This window comes from Carassius auratus, chromosome 46 (genome assembly GCF_003368295.1).
Source record: "Carassius auratus strain Wakin chromosome 46, ASM336829v1, whole genome shotgun sequence".
Lineage (NCBI taxonomy): Eukaryota > Metazoa > Chordata > Actinopteri > Cypriniformes > Cyprinidae > Carassius > Carassius auratus.
The window spans coordinates 6,218,346-6,239,826 of record NC_039288.1 but is presented as its reverse complement, the minus strand read 5'-3'; the positions used below and the strand labels follow the sequence as shown (position 1 = coordinate 6,239,826).

The window sequence follows — 21,481 nt, the reverse complement described above, 5'->3', positions numbered from 1 at the left end:
TGTTTGCTCTCATCCTATCAGCCTCTTTATCTTTTGCTCTGTTTCTCTGACTGTCCGTTTCTCTCTCTCTTTCTCTGTCGTATCCACTTACATTCGGACTCCGACAAAGCACTAATAATAATAACAACACCTTATAAGGGGACATACACATTTGTAGCATAAGTAGCATCATATTAACTTGTAGCATTATGTTTGTTATATTAATTTGTGATACAATAATTTATATTCTTTTATAATAATATATCAATGTATAATAATATATAAAACATCAATATGTAATATAATTATGTAATTATTTGAAAATTGTTGAAATTCTGTGAAATAAAAATAAAACAAATAAATAAATTGTAATAACATTAAATTGTTTTTCTTTTCTTTTTGTAAACATGTAACATAATTATATGCATATTTACAAAATGAGCACTTTATTTCATTTCTTTTTTCATAACAATTTTTTGCAACCAAAACAGTTGTTGTTTAATTTGACACATTTTTCAGTCAGTCAGTTTCCATTTACTCATTTAATATGCCGTATTTTCTGACTATACTTCGCACCTAAGTATAAGTCGCATCAGTCCAAAAATATGTCATGATGAGGAAAAAAACATAAGTCGCACTGGACTGTAAGTCACATTTATTTAGAACCAAGAACCAAGAGAAAACATTACCATCTACAGCCGCAAGAGGGCGCTCTATGCTGCTCAGTGGTACACTACAGGAGCACTGAGCAGCATAGATCGCCCTCTTGCGGCTGTAGACGGTAATGTTTTCTCTTGGTTCATTTGTCTTAGCTCATTTGTCTTGGTTCATGTCAAATTAATTTTGATAAATAATTCGCACCTGACTATAAGTCGCAGGACCAGCCAAACTATGAAAAAAAGGTGCGACTTATAGTCCGGAAAATACAGTTCCTTTAAGACTTGTATATGTCTCTTCACGTGTCACAAATTAAACTTTTCAAATGCTGCAAATTAATTAAGGCATAACAAAATTATATGTGTACTATAAAAACACATAAAAATGCATATGGTGACATTGTGAATAGAATTGTGATGTCATAACCTTTGCAGTTTCAGTACAGTGCTTTTTAAGTTTACTTTGAAGAAGTAAGAAGTGTTTCTATATAACATCAAACACAGATTTCAAAAGAGCTATGGAAATCAATGAAATGGGCCCCATTAGAACTATCATTAACAAAATTCATTTCTTTTGTGGGAATATTGCATGTTATGATAAGTGGTCATCGGGCCAAGGCTGATATATCAGCCGATATTTGCCATTTTTTAAATATCGGCAACAGCCGATAAGTTTTCCTGCTTGGCCGATGTGTTGGAGGTAGGACTATTATTTTGACGGCACTGAGAAAGGCAGCGCCTGAGCGCGCACAGTGCTCACACTCTTTCTTGTTTACAGCCATTGCTAACAATTCTTTCTAATATGAATAGATGTCTGTCTAATAATCAGACAGAACGGTTTAATAAATTAATGTATACAGAAATTATTATAACGATGGCTTTTGCATTATTAGTAATAGAAAGGCAAACATTATAAGACTTTCTCGTTTGCCATCAGCATTAAGCAAATACACATTTATTTCATTTAAACAAATCTTTGAATGTCTAGTGAATATTTCATTTCACAAACCTTGCAAACTTCAAATCCAGCTGTGAGATCTTTTGAAGTGTGCATTTTTATCCAGCATGATCGCGTGTTCTCTGTGTGATGGTCAGTCTGTGTTAATTAAATGCTTTAAACTTTAGAAGTGATTTCAAATTATGCTGCGCTTTATGCATTTGCCCACTGTCATATTTATGTCATTTTCACTGTGTTCTGTATATAAAAAGTATTACCTTGGCTTTATTTGAAAAATTTGATTCCCAATGCACACAAACTTCCCAGAATACTGTATGTCTTTTTAGTTAGTATGGAAGCTTATTTCTTCCATTAAAAGTAATTGTAATGTTTGTTTGTTTTTTTTCACAATTTTTTTTAATATCAACTCAGAATTGCGACAAAGTCACAGGTTAGCTTTATTTTTAATTCATTTTTGTTTCTTAATAATCTTCCATACAAGAAGAATTTTGTGAAAATTTTCAAAATTGTGAAATGTAAACTCAGAATACTGAGGGGAAACATGTCTTAATTGCAGAGAAAAAAAGTGTCACAATTTTGAGATCAATTGTGTGACAAAATAGTATGAAACTCATGATTGCAAGGGGATATTAGCATCAGAATTGTTAGATGAAAAGTCACAATAGTCACCATTTTTATATCTTCATTCCACGGCAGAAATAAGCTCCATAGCCTGTCTAACATGGAAGGCATTTTTTTTAAATATCACTTTATTTTTCAACAACTCCCCACTTTTTTACAGACGCAATCATCCTGAAGTCAGCAACATGTTGAGTTCATTCCCAGTGGCCTGCAGCTGGCGATTTGTCTCTCTAACAAATTAGACTTTTAGCTTTTTCCCTTTTCCCCCTTTTTTTCCCTCTATTTTCTTTCTGTGCTCTTTAAAGACATGAATTAACAGAATGGCACAGTACTTTTCAGCATCATTCTTTTTATGGAATTCACAGATATTTCAGTGATCAGACTGGTTTGTTCTTATTGTAGGTTTAGGTTAGGTTTGTAACAGAACAGAGGTGGTCAGAGCCAGCATTAGTTTCAGTCTGACTACTTCCATTCATGAGCAGGAACGGACCCCACAGCCACCATCATCATGTGCTATGAACAATGTTCGTCATTGTGAGCATTAAATAGCACTGTACAGATTTGGGAGGGGTTCTTTTGATTTTAAGGTCTGCCTGCGGTTAAGATCAGTAGAAACTAGTCCTTTGAGTCGAGTTGTCCAGGGCAAACGGCCAGCTATTGTCCACACAAATGCACGCCACTTGCTCCAGGAAGTGTCCTGTGTCTGTGAGTGGCAGTGAATCTGGCCCTGGTGTTCCAAGCTGTTAAAGCGTGTCGTCCTTTTTATCGTCCCGTTCTTCCAGCAGCAAATCTGTACTATCGCTTAGCTTTGACATTAAAACAAGAAAGAGGAGACAGTGCAGATAAACATTTGATGGTTCCATATCTTTTACCCATCAGCAGATCCCTCAAAAACACCTGTGTATATTGATATCCTCTGCTTTTTCCACTCCAGGCCTATAACTTTTTTATTTGGTGCCGATCGATTCCGAATATCATGTAGATGTCACTATTCTGATTTGTTTTCCAGTCTCTTTGTTTTATTGCGCTCATAACTGGAAGCGCACAAATCTCATTTTAACACTTTGGCAGCAATCTGTGGCATTATAATGTGTCTAAACTAACTTTATCTTTTTTTTTTCTCTTTTTTCTGTGTTTTGTAATATAGCAGTTGTCAAGCATTGTCTGTCTAGGTTAATGATTCAACCAACACTCAAGAAGATTTGAAAGACCCAGAGCTGACAGTACAGTATGAGCTTTTGGGAATGAAGGTATGCTGTGCCCTTGAGATAGAGAGTGTTATGGAAGCTATCCTGCCATCAGAAAATGGCTTTTGTGACTCGCAGGCAGGGTGTGTTTTTCAAAGGTCTGTTGGGCTTTGAGACTGAAAAAAAAAGGAAAGGAAAGAAAGATCTGGGACTGAAGAAACTTGCTGGCGTGGGTGAGATGGTGACGGGTTTCTAAATGTCAAGGTCGTTATTTTTCCATGTCTTGACACTTATTTCAACACCTTTTTTCATCCCTTGTTTTAACCTATCAACATTTTGTTTATTTCTTTATTTTTTATATACCTGTGACTACAACAGTCTCCCTCTACATCATGACCTTTAGTCCAATTAAATAGAAAGTTCACTTAAAAATCAATGCTGTCATCATTTACTCACCCTCATGTCTTTTAAACCTACAGTGAGGGAAAAACTTTTTTGATCCCCTGCTGATTTTGTACATTTGCCCACTGACAAAGAAATTATCAGTATATAATTTTAGTGGTACGTTTATTTAAACAGTGAGAGGCAGAATAACAGCAAAAAAATCCAGAAAACCTAATTTAAAAAAAAAGTAATAAATTGATTTTAAAAGCATTTTAATGAATAAAATAAATATTGGACCCCTTTGCAAAACATGACTGTAGCGATATTAAAACTCCATATACATCAGGAAGAAGGAGGCGGGAACCGGCGGACAATCAAAACATAATTTTAATATTCAAAATAAATACAAAACAGCGCATCAGCCCCTCACGGCGACTGACGCGCACAAATAAAAAGCAAACACATAAAATAATGTCCCAGGCCTGGTCCTCTCTCGTCCTTCACGGTCGTCACTCCAGTTTTATATCCTTCCATCTCCTACGTGGGACTCGATACTGGCGGTGGGGCGCAGGTGTAGCTCATCTCCAATCACTACACCTGGCCTCACTCCTCGTTCCCACGCCTCTCGGCCCCGCCCCACTCGCCACAATGACTTAGTACTTGGTGGCAAAACCCTTGTTGGCAGTCACAGAGGTCAGATGTTTCTTCTAGTTGGTCACCAGATTTGCACACATCTCAGGAGGGATTTTGTCCCACTCCTCTTTGCAGATCCTCTCCAAGTTATTAAAGGGTTAGTTCACCCAAATAGCAAAATTATGTAATTAATAACTTAGCCTCACGTTGTTTCAAACCCATAAGACCAACGTTTATCTTTGGAACACAGTTTAAGATATTTTAGATTTAGTCCGAGAGCTCTCAGTCCCTCCATTGAAGCTGTTTGAGCGGTATAATGTCCATGTCCAAAAAGGTAAGAAAAACATCATCAAAGTAGTCCATGTGACATCAGAGGGTCAGTTAGAATTTTTTGAAGCATTGAAAAGATAAACAGAGGTCTCACGGGTTTGGAACAACATGAGGGTAATTTATTAATTACATAATTTTGCTATCTGGGTGAACTAACCCTTTAAGGTTTCGAGGCTAAAGTTTGGCAACTCGAACCCTTCAGCTCCTTCCACAGATTTTCTATGGGATTGAGGTCTGGAGACTGGCTAGGCCACTCCAGGACCTTAATGTGCTTCTTCTTGAGCCACTCCATGTTTGACAGTGGGGATGGTGTTCTTGGGGTTAAAGGCAGCATTTCTTCTCCTCCAAACACAGCAAGTTGAGTTAATGCCAAAGAGCTAACTTTCACCCAGTTCTCCTCTGAATCATTCAGTTGTTCATTGGCAAACTTCAGACGGGCCTGTACATGTGCTTTTTTGAGCAGGGGGACCTTGGGGGCACGGCAGGATTTCAGTCCTTCACGGCGTTAGGAGGTTACCAATTGTTTTCTTGGTGACAATGGTCCCAGCTGCCTTGGGATCATTGACAAGATCATCCCGCATATTTCTGTGCTGATTCCTTATCATTCCCATGATCATTGAAACTCTTGAAATTAGATCTTGCATGTAGCCCCAAACCGAGGGAGATTGACAGTTATTTTGTTTTATTCCATTTGTGAATAATCGCACCGACTGTTGTCACCTTCTCACCGAGCTACTTGGCGATGGTCTTGTATCCCATTTCAGCCTTGTGGAGGTCTACAATCTTGTCCCTAACATCCTTGGACAGCTCTTTGGATTTGTCCATGGTGGAGTTTGGAATCTGATTGATTGATTGATTGATTGCTTCTGTTGACGGGTGTCTTTTATGCAGTTAAAAATAGGAGATCAGCTTATCTCAGCTTATCTCAGTTTGTTACCTGTATAAAAGACACCTGGGAGCCAGAAATCTTGCTGATCGATAGGGGATTACATTTAAATTTCACTCATTAAAAGTATAGACTGGTCATTTCTTTTTCAGTGGGCAAGTTTACAAAATCAGCAGGACATCAAATATGTTTTCCCCTCACTGTATGATATTCATTCTCCTTTGGAATATAAAATATTTTGAAAAGTGTCTGTGTGTTTGTTTTTGTCCAATGGAAATTTATGGAGTTGGTTGGACCCCAGCGTTCTTCAAAGATGCTCAAACCTTTGGAATGACAGTAAATGATGACAAAGTTTTGGTAAACTGTGCCAAAACTGTGTCTAATAATATTAATTGCAATTGATTATTTAATAATGTAATAACGTTGGTATTTATCAATTTAGTTTCTTTCTCACGCAGTGAACATTTTTGTTACTTCATAATAAAACTGTTTGAGAGAAAACCCTTTTCTCTCAAGTGAAACAATACTGGATGCTACAAAGCCGTTTCATGTCCTTAGAATTTTGTTCTGGGTGTGGGCTCTCTTGCCTCATGTCATCTGAGTCATTCATGTTCAGAATATGCAGTACACAATGGGCTGCTTCAGCCATCTTTAGTCAGGACTTCTGCATATTAAAGAACCAGGCTCTGAATAGGAAAGCTTTTTAACTGTAATCCGACCTCTGAGGACACGCTGATGGCTGTTGACATTCCTCTGCCAGCAACAATGAGAGGCCAGTGATAGGTATTGTGGCCTGAGAGTAATCCTGGTGTAAAGTAATGGAGATGTGGAGCTATTGGGTGCAAAAACATTATTCTTGAGTGTCCCTTGTGCAATGCAGCCTAGATTAGCCTTTTTTTTCTTTATAAAACCCAATACCTCTCCACCCTACAGCTGAAACACTTCATGTACTTCTCTTAACACCACTGGCCCCCAAAATTCCTGATGAGGATTTTGAATCGCACAAGCAGACAGGAGAGTCAACAGCTGTGTTTCAGGATTATGAATGTGACCGGATTTTTACGTTGTACTCCCAACAACCTTGTGTAGTTAGTTTTTCTTTAAGGCTCTATTATTTCTCTGTCAAAATTTTGACAGAGGGAAAAAAAAAAACCTGGATAGGCGTTCTATACTAGACTAACTGAGACTTGTCATGGCACTTGTATACTGTTGTTGTTCTCTTTTTGACCTGACTGCTTCTATTGTACTCATTTGTAAGTAGCTTTGGATAAAAGTGTCTGCTAAATAGAGCTGCAATTAACGATTATTTTTTCTGTCGACTAATCTTAACAATTATTTTTATTACAATAAATAATTAATCTAATGTTATTTTTTTAATAAGCTAATGAATCCTTTGGATAACTTTACAAAAAAAAATGTAAGTACAACTTCTAATATAATATTTCAACCTTTATTTATTTTCAACCAGTAGTTGAAGTTTTTACAGTATAAAATAATAAAGAGGCAAAGAAAATTATTTTACTATGGTAAATATGAGTTTATGATAGTGTTTATAATTAAACACCAGTAGCCATAAATTTACAGTTGTCTGAGACGTCATGAAATGTTGTTTAGCATCACAAACTATAAAATGTAGTCAGGGTTCTGCTATGGTTTAGCATGGTTTCCAGAGATCTGGAGCTGATTCGGGGTAGCTCGGTGGTCTGTGATTGTTGTCTCGCGGCGCGCTGTCTTTTAAGGGGCTTTTCACATATCACGTATTTTGCGCGCTCAAGTTCGTTATTTCCGATGTAGGCGCATGATAAGCTCGCTCATAATGGAAGCAGCGGTCGCGACGCGCACGCGGTGCGAATCGCTAGTTTTTTCCAGGCGCATTTCGCACCGCATCAAGTTAAAAACATCTCAACTTTTCAGAATGCCGCAAGCGCAAGAATATCAGACCTGAACCAGGAAGTTGGTCACCAGATCACATGGTAACCAGTTAACTGTAACATCGGAGAGCACCAAGATGTTTTCCTCTGAGGTGCTCGCGCATCGCAGTTGTGCTGCCGTGGTACACCATATCGCTTTTGCAAAGGGAACAAAGGGCCATTTTATTTGTCCTCTGTTTAAAGTATTCCCATACTTTTAATAACAGTGGTCTCTGTTTTTGTGATAGAATGCAACTTTCTCCATTCCCAGTATGCCATTACGCGTGATGTAAACAAACAGTGTGACGCGTCGTTGCAGCACTACTGCTAAGTGATTAAATGTAATGTAAATGTAAAAGATTTTCTTTTCTTCTTCATTGTCTTGTAAAAAGCATATTATTGTGTCTTTCCCTTTTATTGCGGTATTCATGCATTTTTATCCCCAAACCCCTGCAAGGCTTGGATTCTTTGTTCTCCTCTCCATTCTCTCACAACCCATACATGAAGTGACTCTGTGATGCCTTTAAAAATTGACCTGTATTGCTTCTCAGACATGTTGTGTCTTGTTGCTTAGATTCAGCCGTTCTTCAGATGCCCGTTGTGTGCTTCTCCCTCTAGTCAAACAACATGTAGGCCATTGGTGACATGAATGTATAAACTCTGCATCTTTTGAGATGTCATTGTAAGTGAACAAAACCTAAAACCACTGTGAACATATTTAGATGGCTGTAAAAATCAGTCTGTGTGTTTGTTTAGGTGTCTACTTAATGTTAATGGGTTTAAATTGACTTTCATGTTTACTGACTTTTCAGACTTTCTATTGACCTTTTGTCTGAAATAGGCTTTTCTGTAGTTCAGGATGTCTTTGAAAGTTTTTTTAATGGATATTTGAAAAGTTTAGATAACAACATCTGAAGTCACACTTTCATGATCCCTCTTGCAAGATCCTTTCACACTTGCCAATCATTTCATGACTGTCATCATTAGCCTTCAGCACAAATTCCTGCATTGCAATCGCCACAAATTCTATCCTCATTCCGCAGAGCACTTTACTTGTTATGTCTTAATCTGAATCCTACTCGACTCATTCACCTGTGCCACACTTTGCGCTAAACTCTTCATTTAAGATGAAAAGATTAAATGACTTTTGCCCTTTTGAAGTGCATGAAGAATAGTGAGGATCGTTTTTTAAAGCCCTTACTAATCAATACAAGCCACCTCCATTATCCTGTAATCCTGGCATTGCCTTTGTAAATGCCTCTCTAGACGCTCTTGGTGTTCAGTGAAAAGAAACCCAGGTTGTAGGGCTCCCACGGAATCATGTGGGTTTGGCTTTTGCAGCCAACATTCAGAGAGGAGTAATACAAGAGTTTCTCGTCTGGCCTAGTCAAAGTTCATTGCCTTTGGATACAGAGTTGCAATTTAGAGTTAGATGATAGGATTGTTCAGTCCACAAGTAACATAATTGATTACTAAAATGGTATGCACTAGATATTTTTGCATTAATTGCATTTGTACTTTTATTAAATTCATGCTTTTTCTTTTAGGTAAACTGAAGGAGGCCAGAATGCTCTGGGCATGATCTGTCTAGAGGATCCAGTGCTGAAAAACAAGAAGCCACCTTCAACAAGTCCAAAACCCAAAACCATTTCTGCACAGGATCAGGAGATAAGGACTCAGAGAGGGTAGAGAAGGGGCATAGAGGTGTTGGGCAGGGGGCCGCTGGTGCATGTGGGGGCAGTGCACATCCCTTGCTGGAGGGTGGAAGCCCACCTCGCCCATGCCGTCCCCTGCCCAACCCAGTCTCATCACCCTCTGCAATGGTGACATGAGCACATACATTAAGGAGAAGCCCGTTTCCAACCCATCTGTTTTGTCTCTTTGGAAAAACCATACATTAGACTTGTAGATCGAGGACTGTGTCTATCCTGATTGGTGTGGTCGCAAGGTGATGATGCTGATGTGTGGACGTGTGAGGCGGCTCTTCCGTCAGCTCACGCTGCAGACAAGCCTGCTGCTGCTCTTCATTTTCTGCATGGTCAGTGTCCTCATCTCAGCCTATTTCTTGTATGGCGTTAAACGGGAGCTCGAACCCGCAGGTGTTGGAGGTGTGGTGGTCCCGGAAGAAGGTACTGCAGATTGGGAAGATGCCCGGGAGACTCCTTCCCCGCCATCAGCAAGGATTCTGCCTGCCAGAACCGCCAAGCCAGCAGACATGTCTCGAACAGACCCTGTGGTGCTAGTGTTTGTGGAGAGCTTGTATTCCCAGTTGGGCCAGGACATCGTGGCCATCTTGGAATCTGGGAGATTTCGGTACCAGACCGAGATTGCACCTGGGAAGGGCGATATGCCCACACTCACAGACAAGAACCGGGGGCGATTTACCCTTGTCATCTACGAGAACATCCTCAAGTATGTCAACCTGGATGCTTGGAACAGAGAGTTGCTGGACAAGTACTGTGTGGAGTATGGCGTTGGCATCATCGGCTTTTTCAAGGTCAGCCATTTATGTTGTACATTTTGACCTTTAACAGCAAATAGTGTCACTAATGGGTGTTAATGTCTTTCTTAATTTCAGTGGGTCAATCAGTTTGCACTAAACGATCTCATGACATTTCACAGTCTGATTCAAATGTTAGCTTGCAGAAATATTTCCAGCAGAGGGGGGTTGGGGCATTATGCGACAAAAAGCAGTAATATCACATTACTGAACATGAATGTCCTTGTTGATTGCCTCTTGTTCTATGAGGGAGCTGCTCTTCCAAATCAGTCAGAGGAAATAATCGGCCCAACGTCTGCACATTTGACTATTACTCATTGCTGTCTGTCATTGCCAGCTTGTAAACCACCTCTCCCATTTCTAATGTATTGTTTGCCTAAGGCCATGCATGCTTTTATTACCCTCACGAGCTTGACTGCAGCACACTAATTGTTAGTGGAGGTTAACCCAGTTGATGAGATTGTTAGAGTCTCGCTCACCTGCAGCAGAAGGGCGAGGACATCAACACATCTTAAAAGGAACCGCATGAAAATTGCGCTCATTAATTTTTATTGACTCAGGCTGCTCTGATTCTCCTCAAAGCTGTTTTACCCCAGGCTCTTCTGCTTACATACTAACAGGAGCAGTTCAATCCCTGATTGGCTGGAAATGCTGTTTTCTTGTCCATGCAGTTAACATCCTTGTCTTGTTGAATTTCATTGATTTAGAGCCTTGAGCGTGTCTGATAACAGACCCTGAAGGTACATGCTTCAGCAGACCAAATCTTTTTGTCCCTTTAGGTGTAGACGCGCTACCCTCAGTTCACTCCAGTAATGGAACATGCATAACTACCTTCACATCAAGCCTTGACTTGCACCTGTAAATGCCAAATGCATTTATCTCCCAAGAGTTGGAGTATGCCTGAACAACACACACAAAGAAGCATCACAGTGGATACTAGCAGTTCTTTTAGTTATTCTTGCATGCATCAATGGGTTGTTTGCCCTCCTATTAGTTCTCTAAATTAATCCATGGAGTCCATGGAGTCAATGTATAATTGGAATGATCCGTTATGTTTACTAACCAGCGGTTGAGTTGGTATAATCTCAAGGGGCCATATTAAGTCTCCGGCCACAAACCAAACTCACTATCTATGTTCAAAAACAGAACCAGTGTGTTGCCTACCAATAATACCTAGCATTTTAAGGCATCATAAGGTCCCTAACATGAAGGCTGCTACTTTTTTTTTGGTAAACTGTAAGGTAACCCACCTTCTCTTTACCTAATTCAAAGGCAGCATCAAATGTATCATATGTGGAAAAGCAAACTCCAACTCGGTAGACAAAAAAAAAAGAAAAAGAAAAAAAGAATGATTACATTTTCATAGTGGACAAGACAATAGATTTTAATTTTAAGTATGCTTATATCATTAAATGCTCAAGATTATTGTTAAAACTAGTTGATTGTTAGCCCAATATATAAAAATATATTTACCGTATGTTACTTTATATACTTTATTAGAATTTTGTTGTTAGCTTTGCAACATGCTAACATCAAAATACTTAAATTAATTTATTCGGTGCGCTTCATAGTTACTACCTGTGCAGAGTCACTTATGAAATTTTGAACCGACTCCCACAGAAAGCAGTTACCTATGTTGGCAGTACCCAACAAGCTGGATGAATTTTTTTAACTGCTTTTTTGGTCTTGGACTGATTATCTAACATGGTTCATGAATTGTTTAGTGTTTTAGAGTAAGTCAAATGCTGATAAGTTTCGAGGGAGCCTTTGGCTTGAAAGTGTTCCTGAAACAATAGAGACAGGAAGATGGGATTAGGAAAAGAGTGAGAGGCTCAGGGAAGTTATTGATTGAGGCCACTGGTATGTGAAGATCTCCCATCCTTATTCTCCAAGTGCTGAGTGACATCACCACCTACTCTTAAGGTTTCAGCGTGTTGCCATGAAAGGAAAATGTGCATGATTCATCAGCCATTGCCCGTGGCCATTGCATCTCTCCAGAGGGTCTCATTGCAACCTCTGGTGGCAGAATAATGGCTGTTAAGAGATGAGGCCTCTCTCTAAATTGTAAGGCTCATTGTGTTTGTTCCACTCAGTGTGCAGTTCATCACCAGTTGATCCAGCTTCACAGGGTCATCTGGTCCAAGAGGAGAGTGGACTGCATGCAGATGAGAATGGATAGTGTTTAAACAAATTTGGGCACCCATAATACCACAAGGCATCTAATTCAGGAGAGCACTAGTTTACTTCAGCTCAGAGAGAAAAGGAAACAATAAATTACTGCTATGTTAGGGGCCATATAAAAAAAAATCCTCCACCGTACATCCAGACCATTTATGAAATATGCTATCTCCGATTTCTACCTGCAAAAAAAGTTGCCTTGCTGAACACTCACAAACATTGTAGAATGATACAAATTGGTGTTTGTCAACAAAGTGGTCTCCTAGTAACTAAATTGAGGCTGTGCTATGTTAGCATCTAAGATTTCTGGGTTTGAACATGTTGTTTCTATTTAGAGTTCCATTGTACTTTTCAAAATACAAGTTGGAAACTTGTGCTGAATTTAATTCAACTCAAAGTCTAAACCAGTTAAAATAGGGTATTCAAAAATTATATTACAGCCGTGAATACAATAGGCATGGATAATGGTCATAATGACTAACAGTATGAAAGGGGTAAAAATAAAATGCTAAAAAACTGTCTGTGAATATTGGATTTTTATCTTATTCTGTTTTACCAATCATTTCTCTGCTGCTCTGTCTTTTTCCAAACACTTCATGAAAGGCTAATGAGAACAGTTTGCAGAGTGCCCAGCTCAAGGGCTTTCCTCTCTTCCTGCACTCCAATCTGGGTTTAAGAGACTGTAGCGTCAATCCCAAGTCTCCACTGCTGCTCATCACCAAGGCCCGGGAGGTAGAGCATGGTCCCTTACCTGGAGACGACTGGACGGTCTTTCAGTCTAACCATACCACCTATGAGCCTGTGCTGTTTGCTCGGGGACGGAGCACAGAGGCCAGTGGAGCTCCTGGAATCCTTCATGCTGCTGTGGTTCAGGATTTGGGTCTTCATGATGGCATCCAGCGGGTACTCTTCGGCAACAACCTGAACTTTTGGCTGCACAAACTTGTGCTGGTGGATGCAGTGAGTTTCTTGACGGGCAAACGTCTCTCATTGGCTCTTGAGCGCTACATACTGGTGGATATCGATGACATCTTTGTTGGGAAGGAGGGCACAAGGATGAAGGTGTCCGATGTCAAAGTGAGTGTTGTTTTGTTTGAAAATTCAGTTTGTGCAGTTTTTCCTTTAATAAATGCCAAATGGCTTTGCTATCTTTTCAGTTCTATCACATTTATATATTTTTAGTTTGACTCAAGTGTAGCTATCTGAAGTCTAGCTATTTTAGGATGTCTAGGATTAAGGGCCATATAACCATGCAGTATACATACACTTAGAACTAATGCTCTTCTCCACTTATCTTTATTGTATTACCTCTCACCCGCTCCTTTTCTGCTTATCATTCCTGTGATCCAGACTTGCGCATAGAGAGAAAGCAGGGCTCAATAGTAAGAATGGACCAGGACCTTTGTGAGAGAATTTCAGGCCAGTTGACTAATTTATGCTGCCCTATTGGCCACTACATCATATCAAAGCTAATCACGTACATGCTTTTATGCTTTGAGAACTTTCTGAGATGTACTGAACATTGTGAATTCTGCTCATTTAAATACATCAGTGTCACATTAGCTAGCTAACATGGATGAAGTTTTGTTGAAATGGCAAGAATGATTTGTGATAGTCTTTGAGGCATCAGTGAGAAAATGAAAATAAATCACCAGTGCACCCTATTTCATCATTTTCCAGCAAAATTGTATGAATTTGTAGTTGTCAAATAGTAAGATTTATAGCTGTGTAAATTCCATTGATTATTATGATTAAAATTTGACATTATTTTATGTAATTTTACATAATTATTTTATTTATTAAATGTAATCAAAATGCTTAACATTATAATTATTTTATTTTTTACGTGTGTGTGCTGGGAATTGGGAAAATGATGACCTACATCCTAACTGGACCAACAGAAAAAGATTAAAATAAATCTTATTTTTGAATGAGGCATAAAATGAAATATGTTCAAAAAGGAAATAATTTAAAATGAGGGAAATATACATATGGGTGAAAGAAGAGGCCATGAAAAAGGGATGGATGAAAACTCAGAAGAGGGATGTGATGCTAATCCGTCTGTAGCACCTCAGAAACAGGACATAGAGAAACAAGTTTGATGGATTCATATAATTTACCAAAAGTTTTCTTTACGTGACAGCACTTTTCCTATCACTTTTCCAACCTCTGCTGTTCTTTTTCCAAATATCTCCTCTTCTTTCCTTTTCCCTTTTTTTATTGTATTTTTATTTTATTTTTTTTACAACTGACTGTTTAAAGGGCATCCAAAGACTCGCCGCAAGCATGAATGTTTCAAACGCAGTTTTCTGCATCCTTCTTGTGAATCTCTCATCTTCGGAGCGCCCCGTTGCAGATATTCAGTTGAGGGAAGGAATAGAAAGCAAACCTAATCAAAGCCGTCTTGTCTGTCTGTGGACCTCTGTGCAGTTAAATATGAATCAGTCGTTTGATTGAGTCACACTGGAGAGACAGGCAGTCAAAAACAAGCGCAGTAAACAAATCAAATGAGAGGCAGATGTAGAGCTAAATCTGAGACGGGTAATGAAGCAAACACAGGAGACGAACAGACAGCAAACATGCTTACGCTGTCCCTCTAGCACTGTGTTACCGATGTGCATACGTGCGTTGGCGTACGTCTTTTGGCTATGTATCTCTTTGGTGTTCCTGTCTGTTGTCTGTGTGCTTTTTGAATGCGTTTAGTGTGTTTACTGACTTTTAAGCAACTTTTATTACATTTTGAAACTTCTTGTTTCAAAGGCCCTACTGGATACCCAGAACGAACTCCGAGCCCATGTCCCCAATTTCACCTTTAACTTGGGATTCTCTGGAAAGTTCTTCCATGCTGGTAAGCTAATATCACTCTGTTATCTTCGCAAAATGCTCTTTTGTGTGAGTGTTAGTCAAGTGACAAGCAGTTGTTTTTGTGAGTTGCTACTCATATTAAGGGGAAGTCATGGCCTAGTGGTTAGAGAGTTTGACTCCCTACCCTAAGGTTGTGGGTTCGAGTCTCGGGCCGGCAATACCATGACTTAGGTGCCCTTGAGCAAGGCACTGAACCATCAACTGCTCCCTGGGCGCCGTGCATAAATGGCTCCCCACTGCTCCGGGTGTGTGTTCACTGTGTATGTGTTTTTACTGCTGTGTGTGCACTTTGGATAGGTTAAATGCAGAGCACAAATTCTGAGTATGGGTCACCATACTTGGCCTGTATGTCATGTCACTTTATAGAGCTTTTCATAATCAGTCACATATGAGCTTCTGTAATAGTTGGGATGCAGTTTTAAGAGGCAGAATTTGAAATAGAGTAAGGCTGTTTACCATTTGTGTCCATGTAATTTTATTGCAGGCACAGATGAGGAGGATCTTGGAGATGACCTGCTTCTGTCCTACAGTAAGGAGTTCTGGTGGTTCCCCCACATGTGGAGTCACATGCAGCCACATCTCTTCCACAACCAGTCTGTGCTGGCCGAACAAATGCTACTCAATCGAAAGTTTGCAGAGGTGAGACTAGATGAAATAACCAGAGAGATAATCTGAGTGTTCTTGAAAAAAAACAAAAATTATATATATATATCACAATCAATCTCTTGCTCTGCTTATGTTTCTGTATGCGTATTAACATAATTCTACAACAAATGAAGACAGGATGTTGTTTTCCAAAAAACATTTTACTTCAAAATCAGTTTTATTAGGGCTGTGCAAAAAATCAAATACGATTTTCATGCACATCTCATTAGTAAAGACGCTCCTTTAATTAGAAGTATTATCTCCAGCACGTGTGTTCAGATCAGGGTTGCCAGGTTTTCACAACAAATCCTTCCCTGTTGCTTCTCAAAACTAGTCCAAAACTAATCGCGATTCCAGGAGGTTCCCAGATAAAAAAAATTGCTAAAATATACGTTTTGTTTTTTGGCATGGTTGTCTTGGTAAAATTCGCATTTTAGGGGCTAAATATCACGTTATTGGTATTGGGGTTGCTTCGAACCGCGGACATGGAAAACAACCGCAGACTTGGCAACACTGGTTCAGGTTGAGCGGCAGTTACTACACAGAGCCGTAGTCTACCGACAACTAACACAAAATCGCTTTCAAAATCGACAAAGAATCGGCTGCGATTTTAAAATCGATTTTGTGTAGATTGTCAGTGAATTACAGCTCTGTGTAGTAAATGCCAACCAATGTTGCCAAGTCTGTGGTTGTTTTTCATGTCCACGGGTCGAAGCGACAATGCCAATAACGTGATATGTAGCCCCTAAAATGCTAATTTTACCAAGGCAACCATGCCATAAAACAAAACGTTTATTTTAACCCCGGGAAGCAATTTTTTATCGGGGAACCTCCTGGAAACGCGTGGCAACCATGATCTGAACACACGTGCTGGAGATAATACTTCTAATTACAGGAGCGTCTTTACTGATGAGATTTGCATGAAAATCGCATTCGATTTTTTGCACGACCCTAAATTTTATAAAAAATTATTTGTGACATAAATCACGATTTACACAGCTCATTTGTATTACACTGCTCACTTATATCACATAACTCACTTATATCACATTATATTACAGTGGATGTAAAAAGTCTACACACCCCTGATAAATTGCCAGGTGTCTGTGAAAAAAATATTAGACCAAGATAAATAATTTTGGAACTTTTTCCACCTTTAATGTAAACTATAACCTGTACAACTCAATTAAACAAATATTTTAGGAAAGGAGGAGTAAAAACTCAAATAATATGGTCGCATAAGTTTGCACACCTTCTTAGAAGGACGTGCCTTTGTTCAGAATTTACCAATCACATTCAAACTCATGTTAAATAGGAGTCAGTACATACATGCCATCATTTAAAGTGTCTCTGATTAAATCCAAATAAAGTTTAGCTGTTCTAGTAGGCTTTTCCTGACATTTTCGCATCTTACAGCAAAAGCTATGGTCCGCAGAGAGTTTCCAAAGTATCGGAGGTATCTCATTGTTAAAATGTATCAGTCAGGAGAGGGGTACAAAAGTACGGTGCCTAGGAGAGGACATTGTCGGTTCACTTAAGCCCCTTTCACACTGCCATTCCGGCAAATACAGGGGTATAGTGTTCCTGTAATTGTTCCCTGGTCGCTAGATTTGGCACTTTCACACTGCCAGTGATGACCCGGTATATGTGCGTGCTTTCACACACAACCCTTGAAGATCCCGTAACGACACGTGACATCAGCGCGTGACGTGTAATGTACGAGTCGACAACGCTTGGCACGTTATACTTTAACTGAAGCAAGCAAACGATCTCTGAGTCAGCGCGGAAAGAGAGGAACTAACTGATCTCTGCTTCATTACAGTTTGCACATATGTTTTCGTCGCGAATGTTTATCTTCCTTCAAAACAGCCGGTAAAAGAGTCGCGCAATAACGCGTGTCATCACTTCGATACGGAATTAGATCTGGCTTTTGTTCACACAGCGCTCGTTCCGGATCGATTACCGCAATGTTACTATGTCCCCGACCCGGGTTCGATTCGGTAATCAATTCTGGGACGTGGTTGCTTTCACACAGAAGGCGACCAGGCAATGTTACGGGAATATTGCGGGTCCGACGTGCAGTGTGAAAGGGGCTTTAGTTTTGTCGTGGCCACAACATAATAACATGTGGAAATGTGATATGTCGTGGTCACGAGATATTAATTCATGGGAACGTCATATTAACTCATTGGAACGTCATATTCTGTCGTGGCCACAAGATCATTTTGTCGAGGTAACGACATCATTTTTATCGTGGCCTTGAGACAGTATGTTGAGGGAATGACATCCATTTCTTGTGGCCATGACTTCTTATGTTGAGGGAATGACATGATTTTCTCGTGGCCACAAGTTTAATTTATAAACAAACCTGCGTGACCATAGCAACTAGGGATGTCAAATTTCCATGATCGATCGTAGTTTAAATTAACATTCAATTCATTGATTAATCGTTAACCATAATGCTGCAAAATGCGTCTATTGCAGGCATGACAGGATGTGCAGAAGCCACATACACACACACACACAATTCTTTCTCACTTTAATTAATGGGGTTTTAGTCTGAATAAAATGCTAGTAGCAGGATTAGAAAATGAATAGATGTGATAATGATCATTTCATAAAATGAAGAGAGCGCGCCATGCGTTTGAGATCAATTTACTTTGTTGACTTTCCTGTTCTGCACGGAGACCTGAATGTGCCTCTTTAAATGGTTTTGTGGTGCTCGTTGTTGTATTTTAAAATATCAATCAATCAATCAATCAATCACCTTTATTTATATAGTGCTTTAAACAAAATACATTGCGTCAAAGCACTGAACAACATTCATTTGGAAAACAGTGTTTCAATAATGCAAAATGATGAAAATGAATTTAAAATACAATTGCAATGTTTTCAACTGACATTATGGCATTTAAAATAAAATTATCCCAAACGTAGCTGTGGCGTGTGTGTGACTGCGCTTCATATTAACTGCTTCCATCGGCACTGCTGCAGCAAAACACTGTTGCTCACATTAATTTGATCCTGCTGGATTCTGTTCTGGAAAATGTCAGATTTAGAATCTTTGTGTTCTGGTAGGCCTAGCCTTTTTTTTTTTAAAAATCCGACATACAGTGCATTAGATCATGACCGCGCGTGAGAGCATGCAAACAAGGATTTATTTGGAGATTACTGCTCATTACTGCTCATCCAAATGTTTCCATATTCGCAATGTATTTGAATGTTAAACCATTATTTATAATGTAAACTACTTACACATTCGCACATAGACAGAAAAGATGATCCTCTTCATATGAGCAAAAACGTCATTGGCATAACAGCAGAGTGAACCGGTATACTAAGGTCTATTTAAACTGATCAGTGTAACCTTTTACATTTTTAGTTGACTATTTTATTTTGATAATGGACAGACTGCAATGTTAGTTTGAATCGCTAGAATATACGTGTGCTCCAGCGATAGAAACAGTTGAGACATTAAAAAATAATTAAAAAAAAAACCTTTCCGCAAAAGTGTTTACTTTCATTTGTGCTCACTCACAATAAAAACAGAAGATTTGCGCTCTTATAGGGTTAGGAAAATGTTAGATCATGATCATGCCTCTGGATGTCGTTCGTGTCTATAGTCTTCATTTATGTGGCTTTGTTCTGGTTCTTGTTCACGAATTTTCACAAATTCAGTAACATTTAGGCATGTCTTTTCCTATGCTTTCGCAGTCTAACCCTCTAATTTTGCAGGTTTATTTGATTAACTTTCACTTTTAATTTAATCTCTTTGTGTCTGGTATGGGAAACATGGGAAGGGAAAGATTTCATGAATTGAGAATTTGTTCGATTTATTAATTTGTTCCCTTATTTCAGTTAAACCATGGGCTATTTAGGGAACAAAATTAATGAAACATGGACAATCGCCACAGATTAATAAGTCGTAGGAACGAATTAACAAGTTGTAGGAATGAATAGTCTATCTATCTCCCTTGTGTCCCGCAACCCTGCAAAGCGAAGTTATCTGATGAAATGACTTAGTTACTACATTTCTATTGCTTTTCATGTTGAAGAACTTTTGTGTTGTTTATATGTTAATGTACTTTTAAAGTTTAAATAACATTAAAAGCTTAATTTGTAAATTGTGAATGGATGATGATGCATTTATATACCGTGACCATCACTCACAGCCTCTCGCACGTGTTTTGCTCTTGAGCCACATGCAGCCTAACATTAAATCGGTTAACCGACCATCGACAGCCGTAATTGATTTAATAATAATTTAATAATAAAATATTTTCTATAATAAATAATATAATATTTTCTTAATTCAAAATCAAATATAAATGAATCCATCTCTGATAATCCCGGATTGCTGTGGTCATGCAGGCTTGTTTATTCATTAAACTCGTGGCCTCGAGAAAAACATACCGTTCCCACAACATAGCATTTCCAACATGTCCCTCCAAAATTTATGAAAAGATGAGAAGAAAACTGGTCAGAGGCTGCCAAAAGGCCTACAGCAACATTAAAGGAGCTGCAAGAATTGCTGGCAAGTACTGGCTGTGTAGTACATGTGACAACAATCTATCATATTCTTCATATGTATGGGGTAGGGTGGCAAGAAAAACTTGGCTGGCTAACCTTTGCAAAAACACATTGTAATTTTCCCAAAAAGCATGTGGGAAAATGTGTTATGGTCTGATGAAACCAAGTTTGAACCTTTTGGTCATAATTCTAAAAGGTATGTTTGGCGAAAAAAACAACACCGCACATCACCAAAGAACACCATACCCACAATGAAGCATGGTGGTGGCAGCATCATGCCTTGGGGCTGTTTTTCTTCAGCTGGAACTGGTGCCTTATTCAAGGTGGAGGGAATTATGAACAGTTCCAGTCAATATTAGGGCCTTTCGCACTGCCAGAACCTTTTCATAGTACCAGAACTAATTGTGGAACTACCTACTTTTGGACATTTTCGGACTGCCGGAACTAGGTGCAATCTTAGCACTGGACTGCCTTTTTCGAGAACCAAATTTGCTCCTAGAGCAGTGTCTAAACAGCACAACTGGTACTACCCGTGACGTAAGTAGACATCGATTTGCCAGACGCATTGGAAAACACCCTAACCAGCCATGATTTAAAATGCTGCGTAACATACTGTAATCATTGTGAACTTGTTTAGCAAGTATAGAGAACAGCAATAGATGGTCGGATGCTGAAGTGCAGGCACTTGTAGCAATGTAGCCATGGCAGTTGTCGTTGAAGATCCTTAGTCTGTACGTCGACATTCCATGTCCATTATTGTGAAACCTGTGAGACACAACAAAAACACAGCTCCCTTACATTACACTGCTTACTTATAATGCCGCGTTTCCACCGCAGGAACTTTACCCAGGAACTAGAGACTTTAGCCTGGTACTTGGTATGATTCCACCGCAGGAACCAGGAACTAAATAAAGTTCCGGGTAAAAAAATGCCCCTCAGAAAGTCCCTGCTGGCGACGTGGTACTTTTTCAAAGTTCCGGAACTTTCAGGGGCGGGACTTTGGCGCTAAACATCCTGATTGGTTGAGTTCACGCAGCATTGGTTGAGTTTAACCACCATTTATTCGGATCAACATTTTCTAATATTACTGTTAATGTGTCATGAAATGTAATTTTAAAAGTATTTCAGGCGAGAATGTAGTTGTTTAAAACTCAAATCTGTTGTTTATTTATAAAGACAGCGCTCCACGGTGAGCTCCACACGATCAGCGGGAGCTCAG

General features: G+C 39.2%; 1 protein-coding gene across 5 annotated transcripts in view; it reads left to right on the top strand.

The window, feature by feature from the left end:
• LOC113063991 (bifunctional heparan sulfate N-deacetylase/N-sulfotransferase 1-like) overlaps nt 1-21,481 on the top strand; it is a 100,400-nt gene that overhangs the window by 52,931 nt on the left and 25,988 nt on the right. For all 5 annotated transcript variants that reach the window (XM_026234467.1, XM_026234465.1, XM_026234470.1 and 2 more), the window contains 4 exons: nt 9,092-10,041; nt 12,826-13,299; nt 14,983-15,070; nt 15,572-15,726. In XM_026234467.1, coding sequence (XP_026090252.1) covers nt 9,496-10,041; nt 12,826-13,299; nt 14,983-15,070; nt 15,572-15,726 — 1,263 coding nt within the window. In that variant the 5' untranslated portion in view covers nt 9,092-9,495. The remainder of the gene's footprint in view (nt 1-9,091; nt 10,042-12,825; nt 13,300-14,982; nt 15,071-15,571; nt 15,727-21,481) is intronic.